The sequence below is a fragment of the Leguminivora glycinivorella genome, chromosome 16, assembly GCF_023078275.1.
Source record: "Leguminivora glycinivorella isolate SPB_JAAS2020 chromosome 16, LegGlyc_1.1, whole genome shotgun sequence".
NCBI classification, from domain to species: domain Eukaryota; kingdom Metazoa; phylum Arthropoda; class Insecta; order Lepidoptera; family Tortricidae; genus Leguminivora; species Leguminivora glycinivorella.
Genome location: NC_062986.1, coordinates 18326194 through 18346140, shown reverse-complemented (window position 1 = coordinate 18346140; position 19947 = coordinate 18326194). Strand labels below are relative to the sequence as shown.

Genomic DNA, 19947 nt, shown 5'->3' with positions numbered 1-19947 from the left:
AATCTGTTATAGATTTTGATACTAAATTGATGCCTGTCTACGATAACTTATAATTCTTATTATTAACTGGTGGACGAAAATTTAAATTTTGGGAAAACCCCGACCGTGACATAGTGGACCGATTTTCATGAAATTTGGCTAAGAATACTCTAGACTAACTCGGCTTTCAAACAAAAATTCCAATGCCACAGACAGACAGACAGACAGACGGACAGACAGACAGACAGACAGATGGACGGACGGACGGACAGACAGACAGACAGACAGATGGACAGATGGACGGACGGACGGACGGACAGACGGACATACAGACAGACAGACAGATAGCAGCAAAACTTAACGGCAGCTATCGCTTACCATCAGGCAACTTGTCTACTCGTTTGCCTTCTATCGTTTGAAATGTTAATGTGTGTGTCCTAGGCACCTGCCGCCATGACAGAGGACGGTGGTGAATTTCCAGTTAAAATCTGACTTTGCTTTTACTTTTCAGCGAGGATGACTTCTGTATAGCATTTACAATCTTCATACTAACGCCGTGGCTCTGGGCGACGGTCGCGCGATGGTCGCGCGCTCGCGCGACGGCGATGCGACGCATACAAAATCAACCCTTATCGATATGGAAGTATACGACGTGATGAGACGCGACGGCGACGGTCGCGCGACCGTCGCCCACGCAAGACACGGAGTAAGAATCGTACCTCATTTTTTTAGCGCCATCTATTAAATACATACTACCATAACTGATGATGCCTGGTGCATACATTTTTTTTTTCCAAATGTGTATTGAGATGATATCATAATGTTAAAATAAAGAAGCATGTCATTTGTTCTTATAAAAAATAAAAACACGCCACTGGCTGTGGCCACTTCCGGGCTGCGAAACAGCGCAATCTAGTTATAAATCTAAAAGGCCCATACATTTCAGGGGTATGCTTTTTTGTATGGGCTTTATTTATTTATTTAACCTTTATTGCACAACATGAAGTACAAATGGCGAACTTAATGCCTTTAGGCATTCTCTACCAGTCAACCAAACAGACAAACCATTGGACCAAACAGAAACTTACAACTTGGCTTTGTTTGTCCCGGTATTATATATCGTCCTTGCTTTTGAGTAAGAGAGAGACAAAATCCTTTTTGGGTCGCTGAGCCAGTTGAGTGTAGTAGTAAGTCAGTGAAGTTCGAAGCGGGGGCCATATCTCGTATTCAGAGCCAACTATCTCGTCGTCCCTATTCACTGACGAATGCTATCTAGGTCTCGTCCCGAAAATTGAATCGAATCGGCTATGAATAAATTTCGACGTAAATAAAATCGAATGTCAGTTCTCTACACGGGTAAAATGGACTAGGGGCTCCTGAAATAATAATAGTCAGATTTGAAACACTGATATAAACTTTCACGGTTTTTACACTTATTTAAAACTAGACGTTGCCAGCAGCTTTCGCGTAAGAAAGAGACAAAAAGTAGCCTATGTCACTCTCCATCCCTTCCACTATCTCCACTTAAAAAATCACGTCAATCCGTCGCTCCGTTTTCCCATTTATAATATTAGTATGGATTGCAAACGGGACTTAATTGCGTATAACTAACTATGTTTCTAACATTAACCTTCAACGTTTCAAGGACGGCATTGTCCCCGTGGTCCCGGAGCAGACTGGCTAAAATCAACACACAACACTCAACTGGCTAAAGTAATATCTTCTGGATGTAAGAATTTTTCTAACTACCCGCACTTGGTCCAATGATTACCCACTGAACGTTTTGTTAGTATTAAAAACATAGTTATATAGGTTAGGTCCGACAACATCGAGCATCTTGCGGGCCTTTGCTAGTCTGCGTCGCGGTGGCACTAGGAGGTTATGTCTGCGTGACAATCTTTGACTTGATTCACTGATTTAGTTCTGTGTGATTCACCGTATGTTTTGTAGTCATTTAGGTTAGACCGGACATATTTGCAAGCTGATAGAATACAGGGCAAAGTCAGCACTTTATGTTTCCTAAATAGGTCCTGAGCCGGGTGATCTGTTGGTTTTCGGTCTATAATGCGTAAAGCTCTTTTTCGAGTCATCGGCCCTACTTACTATGAGCACTTACCTGCCGATCTGAGAAATGAGCCATGTGACGAAGCATTTAAGCGCAAATTGAGAAACCTTTTGTTAGTTAACCCCCTGTACTCTGTAAATGAGTACATGGATTTGAATTTTTAATGACCAATGATATTATTATACCTATATTTCTCTGTTATATAATATTTTCTTGCTTCGTGATAATTTCATGATATTGTAACTTAATTTTTTAATTTTATTTAGCTTGGCATGTGTATTTTCTTTCTTTGTAAATGACGATCCTTATTGGGAGACAATTATTTTTATTTGGAATTTATTAAGTAATTTTTGACGATCATGATGAGAAGATAAACATAATTTTGACATGTAGCAAATTTATAGTGTAATTTTTATCATGAAATAAAGAAATCTAATCTAATCTAATCTTGTAAAATGAACAGCCTGTCCCGGCCAGCGGATGCCGCCCAGAGATCTACACCTTGTATCAAAATGGAGTGAAAATAGCCAAAATAGGCTTTCTTTAAGTTTTCAGTTGATAACGTTGGTGCCAGTCTCGAGAGGGCATAGCATGCCGAGGACAGCCTGCCGCACGCGTAGTCAATGTGGGGAGACCACGTCAGCCCGGCGTCGATCACAAAGCCCAGGTACCTGGTTGCGTCAACCTGAGGGACGGTACAGCTATTTACTACTATGTTTAGTGGAATGTTACTTTTTCTTAACCTGAAATGTACTACATTAGTCTTTTCAACATTAAGCAGCATCCCATTTGTCGAAAACCACTTAGTAATCTGGCCCATTACATGCCCTAGCTTCAATTTCAAGGCGTCAATACTAGCCGCGTTCACTATGAGACAAGTGTCGTCGGCGAACATCACAAACTCAGGGTCACCACAGGCAGTAGTAATATCATTTACCAATAATAAGAATAGGTTATTTCCCATTACCGAGCCCTGTGGTACTGCACAACTTCCTATCTGCTCAAGGTCAGACTTAGTGTCGAGGACATATGTGCTTTGTTTGCGGACTCAGGAAGGAGGCGATGACGTCATGGAAACGGGTTACCCTCATCTGGCAGAATAATTTTAGTCCGAAACACACTTCGCATAACATGTTTCGCAGAAACACTTTCGATCGAATGGTAATTTTGCAGAAAACTTAGTTGGCATTATTACTACCACGCATAAGATACATTTGGCAGAATATTGTTTTACAGAACATTACTTTGGTCGACTTTGCTTTAGCATAATTGTGTGTACCATTAATAATCTTGTAGCATAATATTACATTAGCAGAATTATTACTCGCTATCAGAAAAGAAAAACTGCCCCAGAGTCACCGTTAGGTACGACGACGAGCGAAGCGAGGAGGAGTGTTAGGTATCTTGCATTCCCAACACATCCAACTTGCTATCAAATAGCAAATTACAACTTTATGCCGTCTAAATATTATGCACAAATATTATCTACAAATGTATTGTTCGACTAGAAGACTATACGATAACAAAACTTTTTTTTTTTTTCACTTTTTCTTTTACCACTTTGTCGGACGGACAGACAGACATGGCGAAACTATAAGGGTTCCTAGGGTGACTACGGAACCCTAAAAACAGGTTAAGTATACACGGTGTGGTGTACTTTTTATCCTGTTTGTGATGTGTGTGTGCTTTCCGTGTTTTCACTCGCAATGGCCCCGACGGAAGATCAGCGTTGGCCCTCCCAGGCTAATACCATGCTGAGTCGGGACCATTTCGTGGCAATTATTATATACTATGTACCTATATTTTTGTGTTGTGTAAATAATTTCTGTTTTCACTTATCACGAATAAATGATTTCTATTTCTATTTTCTAACATGAGGGAACCGAATGATTTTAACTACGCATTTCTGAGGGCAAAATAAAGATAAAATGTCAAGCAAATTTCGCCAAAAAAAAATTCTTTGTGTATTTTTTTTTAGTTTTATCGGATGTATTTTCACATAAAAGGTAACTGTTGTTTATAAAACTGGCAGTAAAAACAAAAATTCACAATTTTTTTCTAAAAAAATACTTTTTTGCAATGAGTCACTAGTTATTTTTTGATATCTATCAACGAGGATGGTTAGATTATATCCGATAACGGCATCATCGCTAGCAAAACAGCGTTTTGTTCTGAGAAATAATAAGTAATTGTTTTTTAATGCTTACCTATCACCAGGGGCGGCTCACTCCGCGATTCTATCGCCGCGCAACAAGTACATGCTGGCGGCCGCGAGTTCGCGGCCTAATCAGGGGTGGCGCGCGTTCTCACGGAATGCACGTCCGCACTTACTATTGTTAAGTACCTACTTTACGTCGCGAGTTTTTTTTGAAGTTTAATATGCGATGTCCGCGTATGAATGGCTAATAATGCTTAGTTAAATAGACATCATGAATAAAATAGGACAATCTTACATATATCTATTATTGATTAAGTCCCACGGAAAAGTTCAATAAGGCTTGTGATGTTGGGACTTAAACAAAAATATATAAATACTCTATATATACCTTGAATGTACCCAAGACTGGAATATAATAGTATAACATTTTATCGGAGTATTAATTCGTTTTAATCCATAGGCAACCCTATCGTCCGACGCTGCGCACATGTGGCTCGTTTCTTTGTTAGAATGATGTAGGCATTTAAAAGGCGGCATTTCGTGAACATCAAAGCAGTGGGCCTTCTGTACTTGTACTATTATATATTCTGTGCTATAACTTTGAAAGTAGGCGAAATTCAGAACAGTTTATATGACGTTTTACTCTTCTAATATGATGAGGAATACCCTGTTAAAATTATTCGGTTTCCTCATGCATGTTACACCGTCTATACTTAACCTGTATTTATTCGTTTTTTTATTTTTTTTTTACTTTCAATTATATTTTTTACTTTATTTTGCAATGATTACTTACCTAGTTTTTGTATCTGGTGTGACATCGATGAATAATGTTTGTATACAACCCTAAAAATGCATTAAAACCGTGTTATTTTCCCCCATAAGTTCCACATTCAACCTTCACAGGTTGCCATATTTCACCGCAAAAAATAGAAAACTTTTTCCTGAATCGGTATAAATCAATCCAAGTATTTGACAGTCTCTTCGATTTCGGGTAAAAACAACATAGTCGCATACAAAACAGGTACTTACTGTAAAATGTTCCTAATGCTTATGTTTTTTACAAACAATAAAAAAACACAATAAATATTTATTTTATTAAAATAGCTGAAAATATATTAATATTAATTATACACTAACTTATTAGTAATCAAGATAACGCCTGATGAAAAGATGGGGCAAATAATTCGACTTGAGTATAATGCTCACATTAATGACCAGGCGATTCATAAATTAAATTATTTTAGGGATAAAATTGAGGTATACTTTTACCCCTCGAGGGATGAATTTTTGGAAAATCTTATAGCTATGGGACTCAAACTCTCTTTCTTTTATGAAGCAGCAAACGAGCAAATAAGCCGCCTGATGGGAAGCAGTCATCGCTGGTCATTGACATAAGTAACATCACGGAGTCACTTATGCGTTACCGACCTTTGTGAACCCTAAATATCTGCTTCTTGAAGAACCCCATGTCATAGCATGGAATCAAGTCCACAACTTGTACGTTCTGGGAGTGAGAGACCGGTTTGTTCTTGGTTTTCCACGTGTCGTGAAAATGAGGATGATGTAATCTCATCTAAATTAGTACAGCGATACAGACAAACACAAATTTACATTTACAATATTATTTATACATTTACAAATTTACATTACAACGGAGCCACGCTGTTACGTCGTCGCCTAAATAGAATATTGTTTTTTTTTTTGTCTGATTTTTACTGTTTTATGTGCTAAACCTATTGTTTTTATTTTTTAGTTTCACAGTGCTTTGGTTTTACTGTTATGATGTGTAACTTATTTGAATAATAAATAATAAAATTATGGATAAATAGTATGGACGTTCTTGAAACAGTGTAATTAATACCTACATAATAGAAAGATGCTTTGAACTTCGCATCTGAGAGTGTTTGTACTTATTAATGCCAAGTAAATTATGTTCGTACCTTGCATAAATTATACGCAAATATTTATCTTGTCAGGCCCCGTAGCCGAATGGCATTTCTCCGACGCCAAACGAAAACGAAACGTAGTCCGGCTCTGTCGCGCCAATACGCAAGAGCGATAGGGATAGATATCTACTAGCGTTTCGTTTCGTGAGCGTTTCGTGAGCGTTTGTGTCATTCGGCTACGCACCCTGGTTCTTTGTACGAAAACAACTTGAGACAGGTTTCCTTATTATAATTATCTTTTCCCCTCACTAGCTCGGAAACACGTGTTTTGTCCTTTAATACCAGCGGGTAAAAACGCATTTTATCCACTAGTGGGTAAAGTAATTTGACCTTGAATAAAGTCAAATGCTTTAAAATTCATAAAAGTAGGTGAATCTAGTAATAAAGATGATTTACCACCTGTGGAACTCCTGGAAGCAGTGATAAACGCATTTTTTGCGTTGTAGTTTCCTCGCTATAGTGAGGGGAAAAGTTTTGTGTTACACTCGGGTGCAAATGTATTTTACTTCTCGTGTGTTAAAAAACTCGTAAGTTCAGGATTCTATTCTCGAACCACTCGCTTCGCTCGTGGTTCAACTATAGAATCCTTTCACTTGCTCGTTTTTCAATTCCACACTCGGCGTTAAAATACAACTTTGCCCCCTTGTATAACAAATAACTATCTCACGGTACCACACCAACAAGTTCCAATTTAACCGCAAGAGTGAAAACTATTTAATTTAATACTATTTTATTTTATTTATTTATTTTATTTTGTTTTAAGGCCGCCTGTTGTTTACCTCTGTAATAAAATTTATTGTTATGTGTGTGTTCCTATGTACATTTCTGAGGTTGTGCAATAAAGTGGATTTGTATTGTATTGTATTTTCATACAAATTTTAACTTATATATTGATTTAGACTAACACGATTTGCACTCATAATTTTAGAACAAACCGGGACTTAATCGCGTAAACATAGGAGCATATCGCGGCTGTCAAAAACCGCCAAATTAATAAGTCTGCGGTAGCTGAACATCTGCTACAGTCGGGACCAAACCACTGGATCGAGCTCTATAGTCCCAAAATTCTATCAACGGAACGTCTGTTCTACAGCAGAAAAGTACGTGAAGCGATTGAAATTAGGAAGCATCGAAATTTCAACCAAAATGAGGGACAGGGAATTTCTTCTTCGTGGAATCCAGTGATTAGCAAATGTAAGCGTGAAAAAACACCGAGGGACACACCGGCTGATGTCGTGAGTGTTGTGTGTAGGCAAAGTGACAACCCTAGCGCAAAAGTGAATAATCAAGAACAAGTGCGGGTAGTTCGAGAAACTCGCGCGGCTAGAAGATGTTGATGCAATTCCTCGCCAGTCTACCCGTGACCACGAACATAATGTGATGTTCGAAACGTCGGGCCTAATATAAATGTAAGTGTTTACGCGATTAAGTCCCGTTTTGTTCTAAAATTATAAATTTTAACTTGATGTCGATGTCGTAAATTGGCTAGTAGAATTGAGATTTAAAGCATTACCTAGTAAATGTAAAATGTAAAAAAATTGATGAATTTGAGTTAGCTTGTGGTTTTACAGTTAATATTTATCGCGCGAAAACAATTGTGGAATGAAATTTATATTTTTGGGCCTTCTACATAAATAACTTCTAGTATAATTAAATTAAATCCCCGATACGATTAACCGGAATAATTATCTGTACGTCTGTTGAATAACAGAAAATAATTCTATGATTATCTAGTTAATACCTTATACATTCACGATGACATGCCGATTTATCAAACCTCGAGTTTTGGTAGTATCAGTATTCGTGTAGTTATTAATTATATCGCAACTTTTGCATTGTATCAGTGACAATAAACATTTGTATTAGAAAAGACGTGTAACTAAACAATGGCAGAAGGACAGGAACGTTTGAAGAAGTTTCTTGAAGAAATTGCAAAAAAAGAAAATTATCTACAATGTAAAATAGATGTCAAGCCTCTCTCTTCTGAAGGGGCCAACTACACGGCAGATTTATATTTGGGTACGATATCAGAACCCCAAAAACCAGACATAAAACTTTGAGTAATTATGTAAACTAGAGAGGGCACCTCAACTTGATTTTGTGTAACAACACTTAGAGCCGATCGGCACAAACGCGCTTAGTCTGTGCCGAACGGCTGTGGTAGATTGACGTATCGCAATGAAAAATATTTCGTCTAAATAATGCCGTCATGTGTAGTGAGGTACTGTACAAACTGCTCAGGAAAATCTAACAAAAGCCAAGGAGTGACTTTTCATACGTAGGTGTACTGCATTTTTGTTTTTAAACACGCTTACTTTTAAAAAAATGTATCAATATTATAAACTCATGCCGAAGCGCCATGTTGCGGCGGCCATGTTTCGTTGAAACCAAAGAGTAAAAAATGCAACAAAAGCAGACGTGACAATATCGCAAGTTAGTTCAAGTTTCTTATCATAGTTATCATACATTAAATTATATATATTTATCGACGCAAAAAAGGTTATTTAATTATTATTGTCAGAATTGCAGTTTTCCAACATGTCGGTCTATAACAGATTCTCAATACGCGTGTCGAATTTCATGTGAGTTTGTAAATGTAAGTGCATTACCTAACCTGCCTGAATGAATTTGGGTAGGTAGACGGTCAAGCAAATTATGAGAGTATAAAAACGCGCGAAATTCAAATTTTCTATGGGACGATAGATAAAGTTATGTGTGCGACTATACATAATTAGGCATTAAAACACTCATGTTGTCTTATTAATACAACAAAAACAACACTCATGTTTTAATGCCTACCATTATGCAAATGTCACATAAATAACTAATATCCAGTTGCGGCTACTCGTACACATGAACGCTCAGTCCGTATGCAGCTTTATATGTGAGCATTTAAAAAAATTGGAACTCACAGAGTTGTTTAAAAAAAAGTTAAATCGCTGTCAGTTTTGCAACAATAATTAAGCATGGTATTTCAATAAAAACATCGTTATTGTTTTAATTATGTCAATTATACTAAGCTATAATCTAAATTCAGAACGTGAAAAAAGTTTAGTTTTAAATACAGATTTCAAGCTTGATTGTCGTTACAAAACTAACAGCGATTTATGTTTCTTGTTAACTCACGATAATAAAATTGAGAGTCATAAATTAAAAAATGCCCACGTAAACCCACTGTCACTTCTATACTACGACTTCTAATCTACGCACTCTATGCTGGGCTCATCATCGCGACCGATAGGTCGTAAGCGCCGAGTAAAATCGTAGCGCTTGCGACGTTACGGAAGCAGGCCATTGGTTCACACCCCGCCCCCTCGCCCCGCCTTCAGCTTACAGGCTGTGACACGTTCGTTGTTTGCTATAGCTCCTCTATACGAAGTAATAATTACTCAATGACATAAAAATATTTGCCAAAGCTGCGATTTTAAATGAATCCGTAAGAGAAAGCACTGAATTCGCGGGCCAGGTATACGAAACAGAAGGAGTTTTCTACACCAAACTAGCTGACCATTTTGAAAGACTTTACAACAAGTTCCAAGTTCCTGCTGAACATATATTACATTTATCTAAGCACTACGGGCATCTCTTAGATCCATACGAAGAAATTTTGGTTCTGGAGGATCTTGATGCAAGAGGTTTTAAAAGCTTTGATAGAATGAAGACTTTTGAATGGGAATATGCGTCTGCAGCCGTTACGCAGTTGGCTAAATTCCACGCCCTTGATGAAAGCCCTAATGAATTCGAAGATATAGTAAGGGGGTTCAAATTTGATACGTTTTCAAACAAAGAAGTTATAGAGAACTTTTTGAAAATAGGGCTCGTCGCTGCAAGTCAATGCTTGAGCGATGATTATAACAAACGCTTGCAAAAGTACCTATATGTCTTCAAATTTGGAGATTATGCCGACGTTGATGACATCGAAAGAGATAAAATTTTTGGTACACGGAGATTATAGACCGAGCAATTTGATGCACAGGCGTCACGTAAGTTTCATAATTATAATTTGATTTTAATTTAAAAGTACATTTAGTTACTTCCGTTTTGTAACTCGCATGAGTTGCAGCCTTCCATCAGTTACGGAGAATGCTTGTCACCACATGCTATCGATGTCATATTATTATACTTATTAAAGAATAAACTAGAAATTAAGGTAACTGAAATTTAATCCAGACTAAATCAAGAAACATTTATTTATATTTTTATGTAATTTATAGTCGTATGCAGTCATAGTCAGTTTATGTAATTATTCTGTCATAAGTGATTTTCTTGTTGATTGTCAGACTTTTCTTTCATTTAGTGAGGAAACATAAGTTATAGAACACTCCTTTTTGACAAAAATCACTGTAAAAGTACATATTCTTGAAATATGGGGCGTTTAATAAACATATTTAATAAAATAAATTTTTATTAAGCAGAAACGTCTGCTAACGATTCTAAACATTTTTATATTAAAGGAAAAAATGGAAAAATTTACGCTTCCGGCGGGACTTGAACCCGCACCATTTTTGCAATCCGTGCAATGCTCTTACCAATTGAGCTACGGAAGCCACGCCGGACTTCGCAAATCTTTCCATGCCTATCCTTTTGTACACACGTCTTGGGGTGACGTCTAGCGCCATCTACCGACAGACTATTACATGTTGTAACCCCAACACGTCACCCCAAGACGTGTGTACAAAAGGATAGGCATGGAAAGATTTGCGAAGTCCGGCGTGGCTTCCGTAGCTCAATTGGTAAGAGCATTGCACGGATTACAATAATAGCGTTACAATTACTAATTGCTTAAATAAGTTCTCATTTCGAAATGAACTCGGCCAGAAAATCATAACGATACTTTAACATGTTTTGCTTGTTTACTTTTATGAGATAGGTGGTTATAAGTGTACCCTTTTTATGTTTTAGGTGACCACTACATTTATTTTAGTAGATTTTAGTACTTTTTACACTCTAGTAGTCCTCATCATCATTCTTTTGCCCTTATCCCAGTCACTTGGGGTCGGCGCAGCATGTCTTTCTCTTCCATACATCTCCGTTACTCGCCATCTCATCATTAACTTGTTTTAGTTCCATATCATGTCTCACACACTATTACTTTATTAATTCTTAAAATATATTCTAAAATCCACATATAGGTACTAAAATTTACCAAAGCTGTATAAATAAATTATGTTTGACAAATGTCAGTTATCACGTTTTCAACGATTTTATCTATTTACAGAACGGAAAGCTGGAGATCGTGCCTCTGGACTTCCAAACCATTAGAACCGGGCACCAACTATCCGACCTCTTGTATTTCGTCTTCTCTGGTTCCGACGAAAAGTTTCAACGTCTGTACTACCAGCGAATCATGGAACATTACTACGAGCAACTGGCTTTCGCGCTGAAGCAACTTCAAGTCGATGTGGAGAACGTGTACCTATCCTAGGAAAACTTATGATGCGGACATTATCAAGGTACTCACTATTTTAGCTCAGTGTTCCAAAGTGAATCTTGGCCTCCAAAATGAGAGATAGCCACCTGTCCCTATCCCTGTCTTGCGCAACCTCTTGCCAGTTACTGACTTGAAACTGACGCAGATCCGCCGCCACACTGTCCTCCCACTGTCCTTAACATAACATAATAATATTCAGAGTTGAAACTGCTCAAATTTCATTGGCACTTTTGGCAATGTTTTTCATTTATTTTTTAGCAATCAAGGCGTTAAAAGAAAACGAAACAAACGTTGTAGGGCCCTCTGAAACATAATAAATGTTTTCTTATGGACGGTGCCGACGTACGTTTCTAGATTCTTAGATTTTATTCGTCTTTTACGGAGAACAGTTATAGACGATCAATCTGGGCACTAAAAAAGGCGGCAAATTTGAAAATTGATAAGGCTCACCGGCAAATTCCCTTCATAAAGCACGTGTCTTCCTAAACCTTGATGTTGGCAGAATCATAGTATTCATAGTCGACCCGTAACACTTAAAATTGATTGAAAATGTTGGGGCGAAAATTTGAATTTCGCACAATTTTAGTGCCAAGATTTGGTTGACCGTCTGTATAATTAGGTAATTGTTCAATAAATAAAAAATAAAATAATCTAAACGATGTGATATTCTTATTTTCAGTGGAGACCTTTAGGTCTGTTCCTATGTCTCATATTGGCAGCGACGGTGACACTGGCCCCAGAAGACGCGCCCAAGCTGGAAGGTGACTTTTAACTCAAATACAGGTGAGCTTGAAGCTTCTATGAAGCCTTTGTACGAATTTTCAGCTTTTTATCAACATCTTCAGCCTCCGCATTAGGTTCGAAATTTTAAAAATCTCATACAAACCTGAAAATTCAATTTTTAGGTAAAAAATAAATTTCGGCAGTATTATGTTTAGTATATATTATGTTATTGATACATATCATTATAAGAAACTACTAAAAGTTGCAAAAATAGCGTCAAATATCGCCAAATTTCGCCGTTTCAGTACATTTGGCCAAAATAGCCGCTAAAAAACTGAAAATTGGCGATTTTTAACGCTATTTTCGCAACTCTTGATAGTTTCTGTATACTGAACATAATACTGCCGAAAAACATTTTTTATCTGAAAGTTAAATTTTCAGGTTTGTATGAGATTTTCAAAATTTAAAACCTAATGCGGAGGCGGAAGATGTTGATTTAAAAAGCTAAAAATTTGCACAAAGGTTTCAAAGGGTCATTGATTGATAACTATTAGGTTAGTTAGTTCCAGAAAAGTGTTTTTTCGCTCCCCCTGATACACACTCTGGCTAGTAAAATAAGAGAGCTTCAATTTCAAAAGTATGTGTTGCTGTATGTCAATGGTTTCTGCGATAAACGTTTTTCTATTCTTTTCTATTGTTGTGTAACAATTGACATTATGACTTGAGACATTTCTTAATTTACTGGTATGCGTATGTAATCTAGTATTTGTAATTTTTTTTTCAGATAAAACCTAACGAGATCGCTTTGGAACGCATAAAAGGACTCGTGAACAATTACGTCAAATGGGGAGTTTTATAATTTTTAATTAACTATCGTTTTTATAATGTGTAAAATAAAACCTTTGAGTAAGTAAAGTCAACAACACAGCTGTGTATACAGACAAAGTGCCAAAAATATGTATACACACCTTTATGTACAGGTAATAAAGTTCTGTATACATATTTTTGGCACTTTGTCTGTATACACAGCTGTGTTGTTGACTGTACTCATCATCATCCTCCTTGCGTTATCCCGGTATTTGCCACGGCTCATGGGAGCCTAGGGTCCGCTTTGACAACTAATCCCAAGATTTGGCCAATCAAGATATATGTATTAACGTGAGTAAAAACCACTGGGTTAAACTTTCACCATTATTACACATAATTAATTTTAAATATACATACATATTAAACTGACCCGTGGTCTCGGAGAAGACTGGCTTTAAATGACATCAACAGATTGTATAAATACCAGGGGCCCGTTTCTCGAAAGGTACAAGCCTTGTATTACAAGTGCGCGAACTGTCAAATCGTATGGGTTGTCATGGAAACACACTTGTAATACAAGGTTTGTACCTTTCGAGAAACGGGCCCCTGGTCTCGATTGGAATAGCAAATAACAAATACTGTGTTAAATAATCAACAGACGTATATTCATTCTACTAAAAACTCTCCACACTATTTCTTTTTCGGACAATCAAAACCAATTTTGAGCCTATTCTAAATATAAACATGTCGTTAGCTAGTTTGGTAATAGGGTCAGCGACATCTAGAATTGTACTTGGAAGCTCAAGATACGTTTCGTACACAGCTTCTGACATCCGCGCGAGTTTTTCGAACTACCCGCACTTGGTCGTGATTATCAACTTGAACTGTCTGCGCACTAGGGATATCGTCACTACTTTTAAAAAAACTTGTATCTTCGTCTGTCAATTAAAAGAAAATTGTAGTAAGTATGTATGGAATGCATATAGACTTACTGCGTTTTAACTTTGAGGAACAGCGTGAGATACGAGATTGTTTAAAAGTAGTGACGAGATGTTACACTGTCGGCACACTAACTATATTTGATTTATCGACTATCGATATTATTTTCCGCTTACATCACGATAGTGTTGTGTGTCGACAGAGTAACGTCCCCAGTGTTAGTTCTGGCACAACAAATACAAATATTTTCGAGAAATTACTAATTATTATATAATTATAAGGTGTAACCAAATTAGTCACGCATATTTTTACGGCTTAGGCCCGCTTGCACCAACCACTTAACTCAGGGTTAGTGAGCTCGTCATCTGTCAAATTCAATATAAAATGGTGAGTCAACCCTCGAGTTAACCCTCCATTTTCGTTGGTGCAAGTGGCTCTAATAGTACTCCGTTCCTGGAGTACATTTATGTATGAAACATCATAGGTTTTGTTATGCTGTTTTGGAGAAAACTAGGAATGTACCCAGTTATGCACAGAGGTAAGTCAGTTAGTCGTTGCCGCGACATTATCATTATATCAACGGCATTAACGTACTCATGAATAGGCATTTGGGCAAGTTGCTGACACTTTGGGCTAAGTTTCGAACTGCTCAAGAAACGGTGTGTTCCGCTTGTAGCTCGAAGTTTCTTCCTCTTCGAAAACTCACCTCATTCATAAACGTTTACTGAAATAGAGAAGCTGATAAAAATCGTTTCTCCCTTTCCATAATACGTTTGTATGATGGGTATGTTTAATTTGAATTTAAAAATGTCAACATTGACGTTATTCTGATATCAGTAGTATTCGAATGACTTGATCAGTTCTTACGTCCCGCAATATCATGAAATCCTGCTACAGAGGTCCCGATCCCAACTAGGCACGCCTCACTGAGCGTTCCCGCTATATATCTGCCACATCAGACTGGTCTAGCATTGTCTAGGTTTCCGGGTAGTCGGAGGTAATTTACGAGTTTCGGTTACCTGCTGATTTTCTATCCAAGTTTATACATAAAGTAAGGTATTTTAATAAAAAAAAAATTACACTCAAACCCAAATAATGTTGTTGGACCGGAAAAACTGCCAGGCTAAAGATGATGCCGGCAAAGGCATACAACATGATAAATCGAGGGTTTAGGTACTGGTGAAATCCGATAAATCGAAATAATTTGTCCTTGAAATAGCAACATTGTGGAAATTGCACATAGTTCGAATTTCAAAAACCAGTTAATTACCTGGTGATTTTGAATCCAAGCTTATAAAGCTATGTTTATTATAATGTTTTAGTAATGTAAGTCCTATACTAAAAGGTAGTCAAACTAACAAGGACGATAAAATTTGATGCTCTCAAGATCCATTTTTAAGTCCTTTTTCGATGAGGTAAATTGTAGAATCTTTTAGTTAGAACAGATTCTATTTGTTAATATGGTCGAACTGCAAAAACTCTAGATCTAGATCTACCCTCGTGACCCTTATCACTTGCACCACTGAAAATGGAGGGTTAACCCACTATTTTATATGGAATTTGACAGTTTGACAGCCCACTAACCTTGAATTAAGCAGGTGATGTAAGTGGCCCTGACAATCGTTATCAAAATTAATTTCGTGATAGTAATCAATTAATTTTTGACATTTTCGTGATAAAATAGACTACCTATGTTGTAATATACGATAAGAACTTTTAATATTAAATGTATATGAAATTTAATTTGATGAGACAAACAGGTTTATTAATAATACCTATTGACGAATAAATTGTAAACGCCTCTTTGAGCATAGGTCCTGCTCGATTCAACCCAATCGTAAAATAACCTCTAGAGGCAAACGATACGTTTTTAGCCACATCGCTACAACTTTCTATACAAATGTGTCAACCAAAAAACCCAAATATAAAATATTTGGTAAAAATATTTCATTTGCGCAAAAGTTGCACTGTATAATAACAATTGAAAAGGTCGCAAGAGGAACAAAGTTTAATTTAGAAGTGCAACGCCGAGGTTCCACAATTATACACCGTGCCGTACCTGCACTGAAGGATTATAGTTAACTCGCTTACGCCAAGTTTGCTGCGACTTAGTTCTTCATTTCTAATTAAATTTGTTGAAATCTACTGTAAACTGAAACATAAAATAGTTATACTACTGCTATATAACTTGAATTTACAGAGATTATGTAAAGAAGGCTAGATCAACTATTTTGCATTTGTGTTATTGTACATAAACTGCTTGTTTTGATTCATAATTTTAAATAGGTAAAGGAAGTCTTATAACAAATTGAATTATTTTCATTTGAAAATATTTTAATTTGTATTTTTTAAGTAGTAACACTACTATTATACTATAAACATTAAATAAATGTCATATACAAAGAAAAAGTGACCAAGGCCTCCAAGTGTTCCGAGCTGGAATCGAACCAGCGTACTCCGTTAACCTGACGGATGAATTTCGACCCTTTCTTTCGTGATCCGATGGCCGAGTGGTTTTACAGGCATCCGTCTGATTAACGGAGTACGCTGGTTCGATTCCAGCTCGGAACACTTGGAGGCCTTGGTCACTTTTTCTTTGTATATGACATTTATTTAATGTTTAAGATAAAGGAATAATTTAAAAATTAATACACCGGCTCGACCGGCAATCAGATAGACGCAGATTCGAGTGCTGTCGGAGGTATGAATTTTGCATTTATCTTTAATTTAAAAATAATAATATGAAATTTGTTTTCATTCGTTACTGAGGACATTCGACAATCACTTCTCTTTCCGCGATACTTATAGGCAAGTACTGTAATTTAGTATTATATTTTGCTTCTCTAACAAAATATACATCAGATAATTTGATGACATATTTAATAAATCCAACTCATCATCCTCCTAGCCTTATCCCGTCATTTGCCACGGCTCATTAGCCTGGGGTCCACTTTTGACAACTAATCCCAAGATTTGGCGTAGGCACTAGTTTTTACGAAAGCGACTGCCATCTGACCTTCCAGCCCGAAGGGTAACTAGGCCTTATTGGAATTAGTCCGGTTTCCTCACGATGTGTTCCTCACCGAAAAGCGACTGGCAAACATCAAATGACATTTCACACATAAGTTCAGAAAAACTCATTGGTACGAGCCGGGTTCGAACCCGCGACCTCCGGATCGAAAGTCGCATGCTCTTACCGCTAGGCCACCAGCGCTTTTTTAAATTAATCGAACTATGTAACAACAATAAGAATAATTAATTGAAAAAACCTTATTGCTAATGTCACTTTTATACGTTTACTTAATATTACGTGCAGTGTTACGTGCACCCGAACTAGGAAGAGAAACCTGTATCTCGGGCAAAAATATCTCCAAAATGAATGTGTACAATTGTACATGTTATAATGAGGCCAAATATGGCCCCCCAACAATCAGGTATCCAACAAATAATTCGCTAATCACCCACGAAATGATTAAGCACATAATTAGCGTGTTTGACCGCAAACAGTAGGGAAAACGTGGAAAATGAATTATTATTTCCCCGGTAACGAAATAGGTTATAAGCGATTATGTGGACTGATTTTCACTGGATTATGCTGGGTGTACACTATAAATTGATGAATACACACGAAAAAATATAAAATCACGCTTGTATTATCGCGGTCCCGGGTTCGAATACCGGTAAGGGCATTTATTTGTGTGATGAGCACAGATATTTGTTCCTGAATCATGGATGTTTTCTATGTATATAAGTAAAATAATCCTCCTTGCGTTATCCCGGCATTTGCCACGGCTCATGGGAGCCTGGGGTCCGCTTTGACAACTAATCCCATGATTTGGCGTAGGCACTATGTATATAAGTATTTGTATATTATATACACCCTGTTTTTATTGAATTCCGTTAACTTTAAGGGAAGGTTCTTTAGATCAAATACTATTAATTTCTCTAAGAAACAAGCGTCTTAACTTTTACGGTTATCGAGTTATAAAAAAATTAAGATAATTACTCAACACGTGTCTGTCAGCCTTTACCAATTCCTAATGTTATTTGCTTTGACATGTGCCGTCAATCACTTGACACTAACTTGAATGTAATTCTCAAGGGTGTCTCACACTAATAAATTCATTTATTATGTATGAAAACGATGAAGAATTTATTTTTGCGAATTTAACTAAAAGTGACATACTGCAGGATGGTTCCTAATAATGAACCTAACGACGTGTCGAATTTAACGAAAACAAAAAGAAAACATGGTGTATATCGTTGTCTGAGTACCCACAACACAAGCCTTCTTCAGCTTACCGCGGGGCTCAGACAACCTGTGTAAGAATGTTCTATAATATGTATTTATTTTATTTTATTTATATAAAGCGCTTGTAGCCTAGCGGTAAGTGCGTGCGACTTTCGTTCCGGAGGTCGCGGGTTCGAACCCCGGCTCGCACCAATGAGTTTTTCGGAACTTATGAGAGAAATGTTATTTGATATTTGCCAGTCGCTTTTCAGTGAAGGAAAACATCGTTAGGAAACCGGACTAATTCCAATAAGGTCTAGTTTACCCTTCGGGTTGGAAGGTCAGATGGCAGTCGCTTTAGTAAAACTAGTGCCTACGCCAAATCTTGGGACTTTTTGTCAAAGCGGGCCTAGGCTCCCATGAGCCGTGGCAAATGCCGGGATAACGCAAGGAGGATGATGATTTTATTTATTTATTATCAAACGGGGAAGGGAAAGAATTTATTATCATAGCTCATGAAACTGATCAAGGTTCAGTGCCAATCTTAGCAATTAAGAAGTCCAAAGAACACGGAATTTTGATGTTGCAGTGACAGGTTGCAAAGGGGAGACTCTGGATGGAGCAGAAAGCTAGGGAAACTAAGCAAACGACAAGTCCAAATTATAACGGGGGTGTTCACAGGCCATTACGGGGTCAATGGAATTTTGGCCAAGATGGGACACGCTGACAATACTGATTGTCGTATGTGTGGTGAAGAGGAAGAGACCGTCAGACATCTAATGTGTGAATGTCACGCCCTCGCTAGACAAAGAGTTAAGAACTTTGGAACAGGTTACCTGGGTGCTAAAGGACTTTAGAGAGCTACCCATGAGCGTCATCATCGGATACGTGGAGATGGTCGAGAAGCTCCTGAATACCTGAAGGATGTTAGGATCGTGGGGCGTGGGGCATCGGGATCTTTTGTGCAATTACCGCACAAAACATCCCGATGGGTCAAAGTGTAACCGTATGGGCCCCCTCAGATTTAAGATAAGATAAGTTAAGACAGGATTGGTTCCTACAGCCAGCCATTCTACTACACCACAATGGAACCCTTATCCTTCAGTCGATTCCTACAAAACCTACGGGAGGAAAGACAGTGGCGAAATTGTTAACTCGTCACCACATGGCACAACACTTAATAACTAGATCAAATCTAAATAAATAGACCTAAAGTCGTTGTACTGAGGATGCTGGCATTATTTCCTCAATGAATCGAAACGCAGCAGCATTGTATGCAGAACTGAACATTTTTCACACGAAATTATTGAAACACTACTGTTCATCAAAATGTGAATTTACATAGAATATGACGCCCTCTATATAATACAATGTTACGACGAAACTATTGAAACAGTTTTCGACCAACTACGCTAAAAAACCTCATCTTCACCCAGCTTTATATTCAAATGGTGGTCATTAATTTCACCCTAACAACTATCGAAGTGAATTGCACCAATTATATCGTTTGAGCAAAGGAGTGTCTCTAATTGCTGTAACTGCTCGTAGTTTTGTCTTTTATTTCTTCCATAATTTTTACGAAATTGAAATAAATTTAATGTTTTTAACATCATGTTTTTGCGGCATTTTCAGTAGATGGGCGAACTTGTGTCACGCGTTCGTTTCCAT

At 37.4% G+C, this 19947-nt stretch overlaps 1 protein-coding gene across 1 annotated transcript; it reads left to right on the top strand.

Moving 5' to 3' along the window:
* Positions 1-9937: 9937 nt before the first annotated feature.
* On the top strand, positions 9938-11573 carry LOC125234952. The gene is made up of 2 exons (XM_048141374.1): positions 9938-10131; positions 11367-11573. The coding sequence occupies exons 1-2, from the start codon at positions 9994-9996 to the stop codon at positions 11571-11573; spliced, it is 345 nt and encodes a 114-aa protein (XP_047997331.1). The 5' UTR covers positions 9938-9993.
* Positions 11574-19947: the final 8374 nt, after the last annotated feature.

What these genes read in the sequence shown, in the direction of transcription:
- LOC125234952 (XM_048141374.1), top strand. Translation starts at nt 9,994, where the DNA reads ATGATTATAACAAACGCTTGCAAAAGTACCTATATGTCTTCAAATTTG. An exon ending in ATTTGATGCACAGGCGTCAC is followed by an intron (nt 10,132 to 11,366) that starts GTAAGTTTCATA and finishes ATCTATTTACAG; the next exon opens with AACGGAAAGCTGGAGATCGT.